Genomic DNA, 20,744 nt, shown 5'->3' with positions numbered 1-20,744 from the left:
TCTCACACGCTAGTAAAGTAATGCTCAAAATTCTCCAAGCCAGGCTTCAGCAATACGTGAACCGTGAACTTCCAGATGTTCAAGTTGGTTTTAGAAAAGGCAGAGGAACCAGAGATCAAATTACCAACATCCGCTGGATCATGGAAAAAGCAAGAGAGTTCCAGAAAAACATCTATTTCTGCTTTATTGACTATGCCAAAGCCTTTGACTGTGTGGATCACAATAAACTGTGGAAAATTCTGAGAGATGGGAATACCAGACCACCTGACCTGCCTCTTGAAAAACCTATATACAGGTCAGGAAGCGACAGTTAGAACTGGACATGGAACAACAGACTGGTTCCAAATAGGAAAAGGAGTACGTCGAGGCTATATATTGTCACCCTGCTTATTTAACTTATATGCAGAGTACATCATGAGAAACACTGGACTGGAAGAAGCACAAGCTGGAATCAAGATTGCCGGGAGAAATATCAATAACCTCAGATGTGCAGATGACACCACCCTTATGGCAGAAAGTGAAGAGGAACTAAAAAGCCTCTTGATGAAAGTGAAAGTGGAGAGTGAAAAAGTTGGCTTAAAGCTCAACATTCAGAAAACGAAGATCATGGCATCTGGCCCCATCACTTCATGGGAAATAGATGGGGAAACAATGGAAACAGTGTCAGACTTTATTTTGGGGGGCTCCAAAATCACTGCAGATGGTGACTGCAGCCATGAAATTAAAAGACGCTTACTCCTTGGAAGGAAAGTTATGACCAACCTAGGTAGCATATTAAAAAGCAGAGACATTACTTTGCCAACAAAGGTCCATCTAGTCAGGGCTATGGTTTTTCCAGTGGTCATGTATGGATGTGAGAGTTGGACTGTGAAGAAAGCTGAGCGCCAAAGAATTGATGCTTTTGAACTGTGGTGCTGGAAAAGACTCTTGAGAGACCCTTGGACTGCAAGGAGATCCAACCAGTCCATCCTAAAGGAGACCGGTCCTGGGAGTTCATTGGAAGGACTGATGCTGAGGCTCAAACTCCAATACTTTGGCCACCTCATGCAAAGAGTTGACTCATTGGAAAAGACCCTGATGCTGGGAGGGATTGGGGGCAGGAGGAGAAGGGGGCAACAGAGGATGAGATGGCTGGATGGCATCACCGACTCGATGCACATGAGTTTGGGTGAACTCTGGGAGTTGGACAGGGAGGCCTGGCGTGCTGCGATTCATGGGGTCACAAAGAGTTGGACACGACTGAGCGACTGAACTGAAGTTCATTAATATAGATATTCCAAAATTATATGGAATTCCTAAAAATCTGGTGTGTGCTGGTATAATGCTACCAGGCTAATTCTAGTTATTATCTTAAAATGTGTCATGTCCCAGAAATAACCAAGTTTCTTGTCAACTGCATTGTAGTGATATCTTTAGCCATGCCATTTTGAGTCTTTTGTCATTGTTTTACTCTGATACTTTTATGAAATGAATTACTTCAAAAAGATCCATAAAAAGGACTTTTTGACCAATATAAGTTGCTGATGACTTTCAGATAGTACCACTGAACTGGCTAAGAAATTTGAAAACTAATGGAGAATCTGATGGTTTCATCTAGATCAACAGGAATTAATTACATGGAACCAAGTGAAGTGATAAATACAATTTATACTTTTACGACTTTTTGTCCAAAGTATTCATGGCTTTTAATTTTTGTTTTCCAGAAAAACTTTCCTCTTATGCTAATAGAGACCTACAACTGAGACCTACAACACGCTGATAAAGCATACCTTCTAAAATGAAGATGAAACATGTATCTTTTCCTCTCTACCTGATCCCTCTGGAATCTGGCTTCTCCACCTGGCTTCACCCTGGACTTGATGGCTTATTGTAATCCAGACTGCCACTAGTTATACTAACCATCATTTTCGTTTGTTCTCTCCTTGTTGTTTCAAACTGTTTTGTATCTCTGTCTACTGTATTATGACCTTACTAAAGTCACCAGCTATATTACTGATATGTTACTGGTGATTTTGCCAAGAATCATGTACAGATGTGAGAGCTGGATCATAAAGAAGGCTGAGCATTGAAGAATTGAAGCTTTCAAACCGTGGTACTCGAGAAGACTCTTGAGAGTCCCTGGAAGAGCAAGGAGATCAAACCAATCAATCCTAAAGGATATCAACTCTGAATATTCACTGGAAGGACTGATGCTGAAGCTCCAATATTTTGGCCACCTGATGTGAAGAACCAATTCATTAGAAAAGACCCTGATGCTGGGAAAGATTTAAGGCAAAAGGAGAAGAGGGTGGGAAAGGATGAGATGGTTAGACAGCATTGCCAACTCAATGGACATGAATCTGAGCAAGCCCCAGGAGATAGTGGCATGCTACAGTCCATGAGGTCACAAAGAGTCAAACACAATTTAGTGATTGAACAATAAAAATATTACTGATATTCTATTTCATAAGACTGTTGTCTCTTGCATTATCTGATGTGTAAAACAGGCCTCTGACAAAATTAATGGTGGCTAAACAACTTGAGGTAACTGATTACATATATAACCCTATGTAGAATAACCATAATAGTACAGCTCTAGACATGGGACAAATAGATTCGTGGGATTAGATCTGATAGACAAAGTGCCTGAAGAACTACAGACAGAGGTTTATAACATTGTACAGGAGGCAATGAGCAAAATCACCCCCAAGAAGAAGAAATGCAGAAAGCCTTCCTCAGTGATCAATGCAAAGAAATAAGGGAAAACAATAGAATGGGAAAGACTAGAGATCTCTTCAAGAAAATTAGACATAGCAAGAGAACGTTTCATGCAAAGAAGGGCACAATAAAGGACAGAAATGGTATGAACCGAACAGAAGCAGAAGACATTAAGAAGAGCTGGCGAGAATACACAGAAGAACTGTATAAAAAAAGGTCTTAATGACCCAGATAACCACAATGGTGTGGTCACTCACCTAGAGCCAGCCAGACATCCTGGAATGTGAAGACACTAGGCCTGAGGAAGCATTACTATAAACAAAGCTAGTGGAAGTGATGGAATTCCACATAAGCTATTTCAAATCCTAAAAGATGCTGCTGTTAAAATGCTACACTCAATATGTCAGTAAATTTGGAAAACACAGCAGTGGCCACAGGACTGGAAAAGGTCAAAATTTCATTCCAAACCCAAAGAGGGTAATGCCAAAGAACGTTCAAACTACTACCCAATTGTCCTCATTTGACATGTTAGCAAGGTAATCCTCAAAATCGTTCAAGTTAGGCTTCAGCAGTACGTGAACTGAGAACTTCCAGATGTAGAAATTGGACTTAGAAAAGGCAGACGAACCAGAGATCAAAATGCCAACATCTGTTGGACCATAAGAAGAACTAGGGAATTCCAGAAAAACATACACTTCTGCTTCATTGACTACACTAAAGCCTTTGACTTCGTGGAATTCTTAAAGAGTTGGGATACCAGACCACCTTACCTGCCTCCTGAGAAACCTGTATGCAGGTCAAGAAGCAACAGTTAGAACTGGACATGGAACAACAGACTGGTTCCAAACTGGGAAAGGAGTATGTCAAAGCTATATATTGTTACCCTGCTTATGTAACTGATATGCAGAGTACATCATGTGAAATGCCAGGCTGGATGAAGCTGGAATCAAGATTGCAGGGAGAAATATCAATAACCTCAGATATGCAGATGACACTACCCTTATGGCAGAAAGCAAAGATGAACTTAAAAGCCTCTTGATGAAAGTGAAAGAGGTGACTGCAAAGGTTGACTTAAAACTCAACATCCAAAAACTAAGATCATGGCATCTGGTCCATCACTTCATGGCAAAAAGATGGGGAAAAAAATGGAAACTGACAGACTGTATTTTCTCAGGCTCCAAAATCACTGTAGACAGTGACTGCATGTGTGCTAAGTCACTTCAGTTCATCTGACTCTCTGCAACTTTATAGACTGTAGCCAGCCTGGCTCCTCTGTCCATGGGATTCACCAGGCAAGAATACTGGAGTGGGTTGCCATGTCCTCCTCCAGGGGATCTTCCCAACCTAGGGACTGAACCTTTATCTCCTGGAATTCCTGCATCACAGGCAGATTATTTACTGCTGAGCCATCAGGGAAGCCCTGGAGCCACGACATTAAAAGAGGCTTGCTCCTTGGAAGAAAAGCCATGACAAACCTAGACATCACTTTACCAACAAAGGTCTGTAGAGTCAAAGCTATGGTTTTCCAGTAGTCATGTACGGATGTGAGAGTTGAACCATAAAGAAGGCTGAGCGCCAAAGAATTGATGCTCTCAAATTGTGGTGCTGGACAAGACTCTTGAGAGCCCCTTGAAAAACAAGGAGATCAAACCAGTCCATCTTAAAAGAAATCAATCCTGAGTATTCATTGCAAAGGCTGATGTTGAAGCTCCAATACTTTGGCCACCTGATGAAAAGACCCTGATGGTGGGAAAGATTGAAGGCAGGAGGAGAAGGGGGCAACACAGAATAAGATGGTTGGATGGCATCACCAACTCAATGGGCATAAGTTTGAAGAAACTCCAGGAGATAGTGAAGGACAGGGAAGCTTGGTGAGCTGTAGTGCACGGGGTCGCAAAGAGTCGGACACAACTGAGTGACTGAACAACAAGACATAGGAAGAAGCAACAAGGGAAAGAATTTCCTAGATGGTAAACTAGTACAACAGACAACCCATAGAATTTTAGGTTATCAACAGGGCTTAATTCAAAAAAAAAAAACTTGTTGAATGGCCTATCAATGAAATCCCCATCTGACCTAAGCATGAGAATTCCTAGTACAGTGGGACAAATTTGTCATGAAATGCCTCCCAACCCTAGATCAAATCTGTGACCAGGAGGGGGCGCTGTAGATGGGGAATGCTTCCTGCGATTCTGGCTCTACAAAGATCAAGCCCTCAGCTGCCACCACGGACCACAGTGCAGCCTCAGGGAATTCAGGAGAGAGAAAAAACGAACCTTTCTGTACTCTGGATAGCGACCTTAGATAGACAGTTAAGACTCATATCTAAGGAATGATTTCAATGAGCTAAGAATCTTGCATCTTCCCCAACATGGAAAAGTACTACGATCATGTTTTCTTTGTGATTAGCAGTAAGCTTTTGATGTTCAACTACATGTTTTTCTTCCAGCAAATACTCCTATTAATATATACCTTGGCTCCTTCTTTAAGTCTTCAGAGAATTCCTCAGATGATACTGTCCTCAGTAGGTTCCCTGAATAAAACTTGCAACTTTCAGGTTCTGAGATTTTTCTTCTGCCAACACCTATAACTTCCAGGAGTTATGAGCCTCATAGACACTAATTATACATCTAACTCAGCCATCAAATTATCTTCAAATATTCTAAAAGCATCTTTTCAGATGCTTTTGAATCAGTAATAACAACTAACTGGTTCCCTAATCAAAGAAAATCTGTCTATAGGTTCAGTTTTCATGTACCTGACAGTCATTTTACTTTTTTGAAAACTATAGTTCAACAACACATAATGACCAAAAGCAATGCTAGATTCAGGAGTGCAATTAATTTAAATTTTATAAATCATTTAAGCATGTATATCTACTTAAAAAGCATGAGATTGTGAGGGCAGGACACATTATTTAGTCTGTTTACAGAGTGCTCAGAACACAGGGCTTCCATGGTGGCTCAGACAATAAACAACTTATCTGTCAATGCAAGAGACATGAGTTCAATCCCTGGGTTGGGAAGATTCCCTGGAGAAGGAAATGGCAACCCACTCCAATATTCTTGCCTGGAAATCCCAAGGACAGAGGAGCCTGGTGGGCTACAGTCCACAGGGTCGCAAAGAATGGGACACGACTGACAGCACACAGACAGCTCCCCAGGATACAGAAACACCAAAACCTCCCTGGAGCAAACACCAAGACCCCGGGTGCTCTGCAGCCTTTGGATGAGAAACCGAGACTGAATTTTCCAACTGAATCTCCCTAACTTGAATAATGTGTGTCATTACCCATCCGTAACAACAGAAGGGAAAATGTCATTCCCAACTTACCAGCATCTGACTCACAAGCATCCTACATCTGCAACCTCCCTACCTTCAACTGCTTGGTTTCCCTCATTCCTGCTCTGAGAAAAGACCCACTGTCTGTGCTGGGGGGGGCAAGGAGTGGATCTGGAGCTTTTAGAAAACTATTCAATTCCCAAAAAGACAGAAAGGAGGATTTGAGTAAATCAATAACAACTTAAAGTAACTGATAACATGGACAGAATCTTAAAAGGTCTACAAATTGCCTTCCCAACTCCAGCCAGCTCAAAATCACCAATCCACCTGGAGTTCTCATTGTCATACTGCCTAAAACAACAAGTAGCAAAGACTTTCCTCCAAACTCAATAGTTCCTGGCCGTCTATACTTTAGTGTAAATTAGTTTAAACTTCCACAGTACCACTGAAAAGCACAGGTGCTGACTAAGGATGAGAAAGAGAACCCAGATGTATTCAGTGTGTGCGGCTTTTGAGGAGCCCACCGGGGCTTAGCCTCCCAGCTGCTGTGCCCTGCTCTACAGCTCCTATTCTGACTGCATTCCTTGGGGAGTTCTGAATGTTGGGAGCCCCACCATTATGTAAATGAAATGTCTCTCTGCTCTCCTTGCTGGAAAATTCTCAGCTGCAGGAGAAGATGTCTGCACCATTAGAGCGATGTGGCTGAAGGAGCCGGAGCAGGTTCTGAGTAATCACAGCCTAATCACATTTTAATTACATTGGCAATCAGTGAGTTCTTCTAAAAAAAAAAAAAAACAACTAAGCACTCATTAAGTGCAACACAGAAACAGAAATGATTTTGCAAATGGCAGGAGCCCAGATAGGTCAGACTGATGACTTGATTTCCCACTTCTTAAGAATTTTAAAAACTCAACAGAAAGTTAAGTACAGCTCTTAAGACAGGTAAGAGATGACCATAAATAGTCTTTTGAAAAATAGGCTCCTGCCTGTGTTCCAATTTAGAAAACTGGAAATAGGATGACTCAAGAGAGGGCAAAGGACAAAGTGCAGCCTTCAAAATCAGCCAGACCTGAATTACAAGGTGATCCTACCACCAGCAAGTAGGTATCTTATTAGCTACCACTTTCTCACTGTGAGGAGCCAGGAAAAATCAGTAAAGGAAATGCCTGGCATTTAGTAGACATTCAGTAAAGCACAGCTACTATTTCACCAAGTGTTGAAAGCACGAACCCTTTTAATCAAATTAGATAACATCATGCAATGATATTGCTTCCTCATTCAAAAAGATGACAACAGACATTTTTAATTAACATATTCCCTAAAGGAAGAATTTGATGCAAGTGCTTCTTTAATCCCAGTCACTGTTTTTCCAGTTCAAACCCCTCCCATGTCATTGTTTTCAGAGTTAACAGGCTATAGCGACAGCCCAGTAGCCACGCTACTCCTTAAAGTAAGAGTAACCTACTCTTAGGTCTTCCCTTGTGACTCAGCAGGAAAGAATTCTCCGGCCAATGCAGGAGACACGAGTTTGATCCCTGGATTGGGAAGACCCTCTGGAGAAGGAAATGGTAACCTACTCCAGTATTCTTGCCTGGGAAACCCCATGGACAGAGGAGCCTGGTGGACTAAAGTCCATGGGGTCACAAAGGAGTCGAACTGCAAGGCTCCTCTGTCCATGGGATTCTCCAGGCAAAGAGAGTGGGTTGCCATGCCCTCCTCCAGGGGATCTTCCCACCCCAGGGATCAAACGCGCATCTCTTGTGTCCCCTTCATTGGCAGGCAGGTTCTTTACCACTAGCACCACCTGAAGACAGACCCTCATACTCTCAGAACCTCTGCAGAGAACTCTGGGACAAGACTCTTTCTGCTGAATTTTAACCTGGAAAGATTCAATAGTAAGAGGCATTGGCAGCCATCCTGTGGCCATGAGGGAGTGCCTGTTTAAGACTGGAACCAACCCTAAGGAAACAGAGGCAGACGATACACCCAGACAAAAGGTTTGAGTTCTGGAGTCAAGGGCATGCCCAAAGTCAAGTCTTCCTGGGACCTGCTAGCTTTTATGATACAACACATACCGTTTTGTTTAAACAAGTTTGTCTTAGCAATCCTACTACTTATAAAAGAACCCTGAAAACTGTTGTTGGTTTTATTTGATTTGTCTGTTTGGGCTCTCCATTTTGCTCCTCAATAGAAATTACCTAAACCTTTAAAAATTTCCTCATTACCCTCAACTCAAATGTTCAAGCCAATTCACCAACCAAAATAAAATTTAAAAGCAATGTCTTGAGAATGTAAACAACTCACCTATAAAGAATACATATTTTTCTGAATGGAACCTATGAATTCAATATAATTCTAATCAAATCCCTGCAGAAAGGCCAACTGCAAGATCAGGAACTTTTCAAAATTCAGGAGAAACAGTTTAGAAAATATATCAACACAAAATTGGAATAAAGATTTACTAAGCATGGCCTTTCCCATCAAAGCAAGACCCAGTTTCCCCTACAGCCAGGCAGTCCCTCCTTCATCAGGAAGCTTGCACAAGCCTCTTATCCTCATCCATCAGAGGGCAGACAGAGACAAAACCACAATCACAGAAACTAACCAAATTGATCACAGCTTTGTGCATCTTAATGAAACGATAAGCCATGCAATGGAGGAAACCACCCAAGACAGATGGGTCATGGTGGAGAGTTGTGACAAAATGTGGTCCCCTGGTGAAGGGAATGACAAACCACTTCATCATTCTTGGCTTGAGTGTCCCATGAACAGTATGAAAAGGCAAAAAGATATGACACTAAAGAATGAACCCCCTAGGTCAGTAGATGTCCAATATGCTGCTGGAGAAGAGCAGAGAAATAGCTCCAGAAGAAATGAAGAGGATGGGCCAAAGCAGAAACAGTGCCCAGCTGTGAATGTATCTCATGGTGAAAGTAAAATCTGACGCTGTAAAGAACAATATTGCATAGGAACCTGGAATGTTAGATCAATCAATCAAGGTAAACTGGAAGTGGTCAAACAGAAGATGGCAAGAGTGAACATCAACATTTTAGGAATCGGTGAACTAAAATGAATGGAAATGGGCAAATTTAATTCAGATGACCATTATATCTACTGCTGTGGGCAAGAATCCCTTAGAAGAAATGCAGTAGTCCTCATAGTCAACAGAAGAGTCTGAAATGCGGTACTTGGGTGCAACCTCAAAAACGACAAAATGATCTCTGTTCATTTCCAAGGCAAACCATTCAATATCACAGTAATCCAAGTCTATGCCCCAAGAACTAATGCCAAAGAAGCTGAAAGTGAATAGTTCTATGATGACCTACAAGACCTTCTAGAACTAACACCAAAAAAAGTTGTCCTTTTCATCCTAGGGGATTGGAATGAAAAGTAGGAAATCAAGAGATACCTGGAGTAATAGGCAAGTTTGGCCTTGGAGTACAAAATGAAGCAGGGCAAAGGCTAACTGAGTTTTGCCAAGAGAACGCAAGGGTCATAAACAAACACCCTCTGCCAACAACACAAGAGACAAGTCTACACACGGACATCATCAGATGGTTAATATCAAAATCAGATTGATTATATTCTTTGCAGGAAGATGGAGAAGCTCTATACAGTCAGCAAAAACAAGACCAGGAGCTGACTGTGGCTCAGATCATGAACTCCTTATTGCAAAATTCAGACTTAAATTGAAGAAACAGGGAAAACAATAGGCCATTCAGGTATGACCTAAATCAAATCCTTTATGATTATACAGTGGAAGTGACAAATAGATTCAAGGGATTAGATCTGATAAGAGTGCCTAAAGAACTATGATGGAGGTTCGTAACATTGGTATAGGATGCAGTGATTAAAACCATCCCCAAGAAAAAGAAACACAGAAAGGCAAAATGGTTGTCTGAGGAGGACTTACAAATAGCTGAGAAAAGAAGAGAAGCAAAAGGCAAAGGAGAAAAGGAAAGATATACCTATCTGAATGCAGAGTTTCAAAGAATAGCAAGGAGAGATAAAAAGCCTTCCTCAGTGAACAATGCAAAGAGACAGAGGAAAACAAAATGGAAAAGATTACAGATCTTTTCAAGAAAACTGGAGATATCAAGGGAGCATTTCATGCAAAGATGGGCACAAAAAAGGGTAGATACAGTATGGACCTAACAGAAGCAGAAGATATTAAGAAGAGATGGCAAGAATACACAGAAGAACTGTACAAAAAAGGTTCTAATGACCTGAATAACCATGATGGTGTGATCACTCATGTAGAGCCAGACATCCTGGAGTGTGAAGTCAAGCGAGCCTTAGGGAGCATTACTACAAAGCTAGTGGAGGTGATGGAATTCCAGTTGAGCTATTTCAAGTACTAAAAGATGATGCTGTGAAAGTGCTGCACTCAATATGCCAGCAAATTTGGAAAACTCAGCAGTGGCCACAGGACTGGAAAAGGTCAGTTCTCATTCCAATCCCAAAGAAGGGCAATGCCAAAGAATGTTCAAACTACCACACAACTGCACTCATTTTACATGCTAGCAAGGTAATGCTCAAAATCCTTCAAGTTAAGCTCAATAGTACGTGAACCAAGAACTTCCATCTGTAGAAGCTGGATTTAGAAAAGGCTGAGGTACCAGAGATCAAATTGCCAACATCGTTGGACCATAAAAAAAAGAAAGCGAATTTCAGAAAAACATCTATTTCTGCTTCATGGACTACACTAAAGCCTTTGACTGTGTGGATCACAACAAACTGTGGAAAATTCTTAAAGAGATGGGAATACCAGACCACCTTACCTGCCTCCTGAGAAACCTATATGCAGGTCAAGAAGCAACAGTTAGAACCAGACATGGAACAACGACTGGTTCAGAATTGGGAAAGGAGTACGTCAAGGCTGTATATTGTCACTCTGCTTATTTAACTCATACGCAGAGTACATCATGAGAAATGCTGGGCTGGATAAATCTCAAGCTGGAATCAAGACTGCTGGGAGAAATCTTGATTTCTTCATATCACCTCAGATATGCAGATGACACCACCCTTATGACAGAAAGCAAAGATGAACTAAAGAGCTTCTTGGTGAAAGTGAAAGAGGAGAGTGAAAAAGCTGGCTTAAAACTCAACATTCAGAAACAAAGATCATGGCATCTGGTCCATCAATTTACAGCAAACAGATGGTGAAAAAATGGAAACAGTGACTGACTTTATTTTCTTGGGCTCCAAAATCCTGTGGATGGTGACTGCAGCCATGATATTAAAAGACACTTGCTCCTTCGAAGAAAAGCTATGACAAACCTAGACATCATATTAAAAAGCAGAGACATCACTTGCCAACAAAGGTCCATCTAGTGAAGGCTATGGTTTTTCCAGTAGTCATGTATGGATGTGAGAGTTGGACCATAAGAAAAGCTGAATGCCAAAGAATTGATGCTTTTGAATTGTGGTACTGGAGGAGACTCTTGAAAGTCCCTTGGACTGCAAATAGTTCAAACCAGTCAATCCTAAAGGAAATCAACCCTGAATGTTCACTGGAAGGACTACTGCTGAAGCTTAAGCTCCAATACTTTGGCTACCTGATGTAAAGAGCCAACTCATTGGAAAAGACCCTGATGCTGGGAAAGACTGATGGCAGGAGGAGAAGGGCGACAAAAGATAAGATGGTTGGATGGCACCACCAACTCAATGGACATAAGTCTGAGCAAGTTTGGGGAGATGGTGAAGGACTGGGAAGGCTGGTGTGCTGCAAGTCCATATGGTCGCAAAGAGTCAGACACGACTGAGTGACTGAACACCACCACAGAATATGTAATTCTGAGAAGTCACTAAACCAGAAACATGTACGACTACACGGAAAACCATATAGCTTCAGGGGCAGGAGAAAGGGGAGATGAAGCAAAGGAAAACATGTTTCTGCCAGAAAAACTCAATACTATAAAGCTACGAGGTATAATTTACAATACTTGAAACTGTCAAACAAATCAATAAAAAAAATATCTAAACACTTCAATAAAAATGGGCAATGGGCAAAGGAAGTGAGGAAGCAATTAACAAGAAGAAAAACAACTAGGCAATAAGGATATGAAAAATATGAAGAGTCCTGGGCTGACAGCACTGCTGGGAAGGATGGGGAAAGGAGCTCATGGCTGTGTTTGAGGGGAGTGAAGCCATCATCTGTATTCACATCTCAAAACACACATTTGACTCAAAAACTTCACTTCCAGAAACTCACCCTACAGAAATAATAAAGGAGGGCCTACCCTGGTGGTCTAATGACTAAGATTCCAAGCCTCCAAATCAGGGGGCCCGGGTTCAATCTCTGGTCAGGAAACTCACAATTCAGAAGAGTCGGCATGCTACTGCTAAAGAGTCAGAGTGCTGCAACTAAGACCCGGTGCAGCAAAGAAATAAATAGTTTTTTAAAAGTAACTTTAAAAAAAAAGAAGAAGGGAGAGCTCAAGAATATTCATTACGGCATTATTTTTAACAAAAAAAAAGAAGGGAGTGGAGAGGAGGAGGGAAGAAATGAAAGAAACTTAAATGTTGAACAAATGTTTGTTACCTGGATAGAGACTGAAAGAAGCATTTGTTATACTTCTGTGAATGGAATTCACCCTTTAAGAATAATGTGTTATTTAAAAATCACTGCCAACACCTTCTGAATGTGCAAATAACCCTGTTATTTAAAACTCTTTCTGAAATTGTTTTTTATTTAAATAATAGCTAGCTGGCCTAGAATTAGGTATATATATTATGGTACAACTGAATATTAATATATGTTCAATGACCTGGATTTACATAATGTATACCCACAGCTAGGGAATGAGCAGGCTATAAAATAGCATGAATAGTGGCTATAATGTACACCACAGTGAAATATAGTCATTATTTTGTAATAACTATAAATGGAATATCAGCTATAAAAATACTGAATCACTATGCTGTACACCTGCAACTAACATATTGTAAATTAGCTATCTTTCAGTATTTTAAAGATATCATGTATAGAATAGAATGCTATGTTTCTATAAATATATATTTTTATATTCATTTTTATTTTTTTGCCAAGAAAGATCTAAAAGATATACACAAAATATTTAACAGTGACTGGGTTATGACTGGCTAGTAGGACTATAATTATCATTTTCCTCTTTTCATAGCTCTGAATTTTCTCAAGTTGCTCAAGTTATTATACATCCTTTTCATTGGAAGAAAAAATAACATAAATGTTAATTTTTGGAAAAGAAAAACAAGAAAAGTGACCAACATGTGTTCAGATGCTAATGCAGCGAAAAGATGTCATTCTTCCCCTTTCCTGTTGTTTCGGCCACAGAATGCAGCAGTCCACTGCTGGTTCCTCCAGGCGGCGCTCAGTGGAGGCAGCAGACAACCCCTGTGACCACCACCACGTGGCATGCACTTCCTCATTCAGTCATTCATTTGCTCATCCCCTCCCATGGGCCAGACACAGTGCTGGAAAGGCTACTTGAAGAGCATCTGTTCTTCTACAAAATCCCACGCAGAATGCATTTGATGAGTTAGGGTGGTTTATGCATCTTTTATAACTAAATTTTTCTCCTCCTACTGCCCTTAGATTCTGCATATCCTCCATGTGCTTTTTCATAGCGCATCACTGTCTCCTTCCCCACACTCAACCATAATTGCTAAATTTGGAAGTGATGAGGAGTGAGAGCCACAGAGTTTGGCCCAGAGCACCTTTAAATTCAAGGGTGTTTAAAAACTTCATGAAATCCTATTCAAGGATGCGACTCAAAAACCAGGAATATATGCAGGTCACTCTGAGTTCAGTAAGCCCGAGGAGAGATGTGGCTGTTCTGTATCATTAATGACCATCTCTGAGAGAGTGGTTGGTCCATCCAAGCTCCATCAGAAGACTGGAAACCCTAATATCAGACTCTCCCTCCCTCTGCAGCCAAATACCTTGGCAGCATTACATCTTGTGGTTTATTCCTTCTGCAAGAACTCACCATCCTAAAGAAAAGTCCATTACAGAAAATCACAGAAGCAGTGAACCAATGGACATGGAACACATAATAAATCCTGCTCGTGAATTATTGAGTAACTTGTCCGTAACAGCTTTTAATATTTTAGGCCAGGCAGTGATTTCCAAAAAGTAACACAAGCCCCTTTAGACAGGTTGGAAGTTGGGACAACTACAACTCATCCTTTTTTTATCTAGTCGGATTAACACAGTTTCAGTGAAGAAATACCTGTTTTATACAAAAGAAGAAGGAAATTTCCCTCCCCCTCTCTGTCTCTAGAGCCTTATCAATGCACAGGTGTTAGGTCTGGTAAGACCATGAAGCTACATGTCATACCATTATAGGAACAAATGCTGTTACGGTGAATTTAATTAGATACAATTATTATTTTGTTGGTACTTTCTATGCACCGGACACCACAAGCTCAATAAAAGTGAAACGGCCTCTGTCCTCCACCAGCTCCCTGTCAGCTGGGAGACACAGGTATTTACACGACTAATTTTATCTCAAGATGAACCTGATACCTCTAATAAGAAAAGCAAACACCCCGTTACAGGAGCTACGGGCACAGGCTCTGCAGGCAGGCTGCCTGAGGGGGAGGGGTTCCGGTTCTACTTCTCATCAGCACAGCGAGCTTGGCAAGTTAATTTGCCCTCTCTGCCTCAGTTTCCTCATCTGCAGCATGGACATAATCCCGCTGCCCGCCTCACAGGGGTCCTGTGAGGACTAAACATGACATGAGAAGGACTGTTAATGTTGGTAGAATTGTCAGCAGCATGTGAGGTAAGGAGCGACTGATTACGATAAGAAGCTGGGGAAATGGCCCAGAGAAATGGAACCTGTGGCCAAGTTCTGAATGATGATGAGGATTTTAGCAAGCCGTGATGGGAAAGAAGAGGCAGTTTGCATCTAAGGGTTAGTCTGAATGAAGGCCTGGGGGTAAGGAGAAGAGGGACGAGGACCACTGAGTGGTGTGGCTACCATACCAGGCCCATGAGCTGTAGGTCTGGGGAGTGCAGAGGAAACAACACCGAGACACGAGCTGGCTGGGACCTGACGGCAGGGGGTGCTGGCTGCCAGGCTCCGATTCTGTAGGGAAGGAGAGCCCGAGAGACAGGGTACAGAGTAGGCAGGAACATGGATTCTGACTTTGAATCTTGACTCTACCTCTGAAGAACTATGTGATCTTGGGCAAGGTTACCTAATCTTTCTATGCCTGTTTTCTTACCTGTAAAATGGGTGTGGTGAGGATTAAATGAGTGTCTAGGTAAAGTGCTTAGAGTCGTGCTCAGCACAGGGTGACACATGTAAGTGTTTGCTGATGGAGGGCACCACATGACCTACAGAAGTTCTTCCTGACCTGACAGCCCTTCAGAAAATGATCAGGAGGAGGTATGAGCAACAATACGGTCAAGGGTATAAGACTGCTTTTCAACTCTTCAAAAATGTTACCACGAAAATAACAGCTCTCTTTGGGACAAAAGTGTTCATGGCCTACAATGGAATTTCACCTCAAAGCACAGAGCAAGTCAGAGCTGGCGCTAAAGTGAGGTGCACACACCAGGTGGCATCCTTGAGTCTGCCAAGACTCCCCCAGGTCACCCTGGCCCAAGAGAAGTGGCCAAGTGCACCATTTATGCGGAGAAGGCAATGGCACCCCACTCCAGTACTCTTTTGCTTGGAAAGCCCCATGGACGGAGGAGCCTGGTGGGCTATAGTCCATGGGGTCCCTAAGAGTCGGACACGACTGAGCGACTTCACTTTCACTTTCCTGCATTGGAGAAGGAAATGGCAACCCACTCCAGTATTCTTGCCTGGAAAATCCCATGGACGGAGGAGCCTGGTAGGCTACAATCCATAGGGTCGCAAAGAGACACGACTGAGCAACTTCACTTTCACTTTAAAGATGTCAACATACAGGAGTGGGAGGGAAGGGTGTGAAGAGAATGTTCCACAACCCCTTGAGCAATCCCTGAGGCAAGAACTTACTTCCAGATCCATCCTTGACTCTAGGTCCTTCGGGTTTGGCCTCAGAAACGATGTTCGCATTGGCGTTATTCTCCATCTCGATCACAAAGTCACTGTCCTCCTCAAACTCAGGGTGGCTAAAGATCCAATCCAGTGCTCTTTCCAGGTTACTATTCTGATAAAACAAAATATTTTTACAATGTATGCTGTCCCGGGGCCTCATTATATCCTGACCGTTTGAACCAGGATGTCAAGCAGACAGGGCAGTAGGCCTAAATTCATTAGTCCTAAGTGGCTCTGAGTAAGAGGCTCTGACCCTGTCTATGAAATGCACTTTCCATGGACATTCTGCAAGTCTCTCAACTGAGGTCTGTAATTGGATTCGCTGGAAAACAGTTCAGAGCAGCAGGTCAGCATTCCAAAGCTATATCAGTCCTAGCTCAGCATTTCTGTGAGCTGATGCTGATAATGATGAAAGGCTGAAGGCCAAAGAGAATGGCATCTGTCTTACTGTGGCTCTTTCCAAAGCCACACTAACTACAATGCTACCTTCTCCACCAACTGCATTTTGTGCAGATAACCATGCAGGGTGGAGAGAAGCTAACATGGGTACCAGGTCAGAGCCTCTTCTCCTAAATGTCAGCAGAGTGATTGAACTGCAGCAGAGACAAGATTGATGCCTTGATTAACGAAGACAACACTGGTTAGTTAAGTTACATTGTTTTAAACTGAACTCCATGTAATTCAAATCAATGGACCATAAAAGCATTTCCGTCAATCCCCTTTGTGACATTACTTGATGAGTTAAACAATTTGTTTAGATGTAGACAAAATCTTCAATTAAACAGTCAAGCAAGTAAAATAATTGGGGCATAAACAAGCATGCTGAGTATAACAAACTCCAGTTGAACATTTCAAACATTTTAAAGGGAAACAGATTGTTCCAGCCAAACTGTCCGGAGCCAGCCGAGAGCCTCTGTGACCTCAGCAAGGGGCCCCATCAGAACCCAGTCAGGATGGCAAGAACTCGGGAGCAGATATCCACTCAAAAATGGATTGGTTCTGGTGGTTTAGTCACTAAGTCATGTCCAACGCTTGCAATCGTGATCCCTTGGACTGTAGCCCACCAGGCTCCTCTGTCCATGGATTTTCCCAGCCAAGAGTACTGGAGTGGGTTGCCATTTCCTCCTCTAGGGGAACTTCCCAACCCAGAGATCGAACCCAGGTCTCCTGAACTGGCAGGCTTTACCACTTAGCCACCAGGGAAGCCCTCAAAAATGGATTATGGTGTGAAAAAAAAAAAAGTTCAGTTCAGTCGCTCAGTTATGTCCAACTCTTTGCGACCCCATGAATCACAGCATGCCAGGCCTCCCTGTCCATCACCAACTCCCGGAGTTCACTCAGACTCACGTCCATCGAGTCAGTGATGCCATCCAGCCATCTCATCCTCTGTCGTCCCCTTCTCCTCCTGCCCCTAATCCCTCCCAGCATCAGAGTCTTTTCCAATAAGTCAACTCTTCACATGAGGTGGCCAAAGTACTGGAGTTTCAGCTTTAGCATCATTCCTTCCAAAGAAATCCCAGGGCTGATCTCCTGATGTCTACACTGCAAGAGGAAGGCATCTATCTACCCTCCAATTTCCTGGTTCCATCTTTCCTGATAATATCAGGACTTCACGAATACCTGATAAAACTTCTCTCTCCACAGAGAGAAACAGAAGCAGAGAATTCCAAAGAAACTTCTCCATGGGGACTTTTGAGAGAGAACGCTCCAAGATCTTGGTATCAGAAAAGCACAATTTCTCCTGAAGAGCTACCTTATTGAACACAGGATCTCAAGCATCCCTCCTTCCTCTAAGGCCACAAGCAAGCTCCAAATAAAGTCTCTGACCTCATGCTAATAAACATTAAGAGGACACAGAGTGTGTTTCAGTTGGATTATCTTACCTCCATTGTATTATCTCCCTCACTTTTTAAAAATATCCTTACTCTTAAAATCTCTGGATGTTTCCCTCAATCATTTATTTTAGCTTTATATATACTACATGCAAATAAACCTTTCTGGGGTATAGTGGGTGAGAGACAGACATGATTCAAAATGATCAGAGGACACTGGAAAGTTTCAGTTGCCACTGACAAAACAGAAGAGGCAGGGGTTCACATGGTCTCTCGTGCTTACCGTTGCTCGCAGGGCCTGAATAGCCTGATTTCGATGGAATCCCATGGAGGTAATGATAGCTACAGTTTCTTCCGGAGGTTGGTTATCCAATCCAGTAGCACCAAAAACAGAGGCCCCAGCAGAAGCTGCTCCTCCATAACCAGGCATGGTCAGCGGTTCAGCAAAATCTGGAGAAAAGAATCACACTCAGGCCCTTTCCTTTTTCAGGTCTTGAAATAAACAACCCTTTAGAGCTAACAAGAAAAAATACCTAAAGTTACAATAATCAAGACAGTCTAAAACTGGCATAAGAACAAACATATAGATCAATAGCCTAAAAGAATTCAGAGTTCAGATATAACCCTACATATCAACGGTCAACTGATTTTCAACAAGGGTACTGAGACCATTCAGTGGGGAAAGGACAGTCTTTTCAACAAATGGTGCTCGGACAACTACATATTCACATGCAAAAGAATAAATTTGGATCCCTACCTCACATCATATGCAAAAATTCACTCCAGATGGATCACTGGCCTAAATGTAAAAGCTAAAACTACAAAACTCTTACAAGAAAGCATATAAGAAAATCTTTGTAACCTTGGGTTAGGCAATGGTTTTCTAGATACAACACCGAAAGCACAAAGTGACAAAAGAAAAAAAGAGACAAAAGGAAACTATCAAGAGTGAAAAGATAACCCATACAACAGAAGAACATATTTGTAAACCATATATCCCATAAGGTAACTGTATCCAGAGCTCTTCAAACCCAAAAATACAAAGACAACTAACCTCATTAAAAACAGGCAAAGCATATGAATAGATATTTCTCCAAAGATACGTCATTGGTCAATATGCATATGAAAAGGCATTCATCATTAGCCATTAGGGAAATGCAAATCAAAACCACAATGAGATTTAACAAGGGTTGGTGAGGACGTAGAAAAACTGGAGCCCTTATACATTGCTAGCGGGGATGTTATACAGTCACTGTTAAAAAACAATTCGGTAGCTTCTAAGAGAGTTACACATGGAATTACTATATGACAGAGAAATTCCACTCACAAGAAATGAAAACATGTCCATATAAATATCTGTACATGGGGACTTCCCTGATCGTCTGGTGGTTGAGAATCTGCCTGTCATTGCAGAGGACACGGGTTCAATCCCTGGCAGGGGGTGATCCCACACGCTTCATAGCAACTAAGCCCTTGCACCACAACTACTGAGCCCATGTGCTGCAGCTGCTGGAGCTCCTGCACTTGAGCCTGTGTGCCACGATGAAGCCACAAAGAGACGCCACCGCAATGAGAAGCCCGTGAACTACAATGAAGGGCAGCCCTTGCTCGCTGCACCTTGAGAAAGCCCACACCCAGCAACAAAGAAAAGTGAAGCCAAACATAGAACACAAAAATAAAATGAATTTTTAAAATATATTTCTAAAAAAACTTTGCACAAAATGTTTATAGCGGCATTATTCATAATAGCCCAAAAGTGGAAACCCAAATATCCATCCACTGATGAAAGGATAAATAAAACATAGTATGCCCATACAACAGACTATTATTCAACCATAAAAAGAAATAAAGTACCAATATATGCCACACATAAATGAACCTTGAAAGCATGATGCTAAGTGATAGAAACCAGAAACAAACATTGCATGATTCCATTCATATGAAACATCCAGAACAGACAAATCCACAGAGCCAGAAAGAACGTAGATTAGTGATTGCCAGGGGCTGGGAAGAACAGGGAAAATGGAAAGTGACTTCTATTATCTACAGAATTTCTTTTTGGACGGTTGCAAAATTCTGTGAATTTACTAAAAACCACTGTAATATACACTTTTTATCTGGGGAAAATCTTCTTCCTCTTTATTTTTTAAATTCTGAAAGTATAACACATTTACAGGAGACTTGGAAAATACAGAACAAAGATACATATAGTTCCACTATATATTACAATTATTTTTTAAGTAGATAAATTAAGATTTTTAGTTGGAGTTTCAATATCAAACTCAAAAATTAATAGAATGAATAGACAGGAAAGTAGAAGGATATAGTAGACCTGAAAAGCACTATGAACCAATTCAACATAATTAAGATTTATACAACTGAAATGTATACTTCAAATGAGGGAATTATATGGTATGTGGATAAAAGTTAATGCTAACTAAACAGCCTCTGTTTCTTCATGCACATTCTTTTATCTCAAGTTCTCATCATTTCTTAGCTAGAAGTATATCGCACATCTTTCCAATTTTTTTTTTTTTTGCTACTGAATTATACATTTTAAAAGGGTGAATTCTCTCTCAACAAAGCTATTATTTAAAAGAGGAAAGAAAAGACTGTGACTTTGCTACACAGGCAAAATAACCATCCTCTCCCATCCACTCCACGCAGCAGATTATGAGCTGATAAATCATTTTCTGGGACACACCCTGAAAACACAGAAGGACCGAGGCTTAACATCACTGAGACCCAATCATGTCAGACTCCAAAGCCATCCCATTTTCTGACCACCTACCTGGCTCTTCCATGTGAACAACGATCCAGTTGAAGGCCACCTCGGCTCCCATATTTCCAGTAAAATACACAGCCTTCCGACATGCTTCTAGAGGGAAGCCCATCTCAGCCAGCTGCATCACCGAAG

The 20,744-nt window shown here is 41.7% G+C and overlaps 1 protein-coding gene across 1 annotated transcript in view; it reads right to left on the bottom strand.

Annotated features, from left to right (window-relative positions):
- The window catches only part of USP13 (ubiquitin specific peptidase 13 (isopeptidase T-3)), a 130,669-nt gene that overhangs the window by 13,041 nt on the left and 96,884 nt on the right, over window positions 1–20,744 (bottom strand). Inside the window, exons 18-20 of the mRNA XM_010855625.1 lie at window positions 20,619–20,744; window positions 18,111–18,277; window positions 15,954–16,107 (exon numbers count right to left, since the gene is read on the bottom strand). Coding sequence (XP_010853927.1) covers window positions 15,954–16,107; window positions 18,111–18,277; window positions 20,619–20,744 — 447 coding nt within the window. The remainder of the gene's footprint in view (window positions 1–15,953; window positions 16,108–18,110; window positions 18,278–20,618) is intronic.

The sequence above is a fragment of the Bison bison genome, unplaced genomic scaffold (assembly GCF_000754665.1).
Source record: "Bison bison bison isolate TAMUID 2011002044 unplaced genomic scaffold, Bison_UMD1.0 scf7180017864367, whole genome shotgun sequence".
Lineage (NCBI taxonomy): Eukaryota > Metazoa > Chordata > Mammalia > Artiodactyla > Bovidae > Bison > Bison bison.
This window is presented reverse-complemented; position numbering and strand designations above follow the sequence as displayed.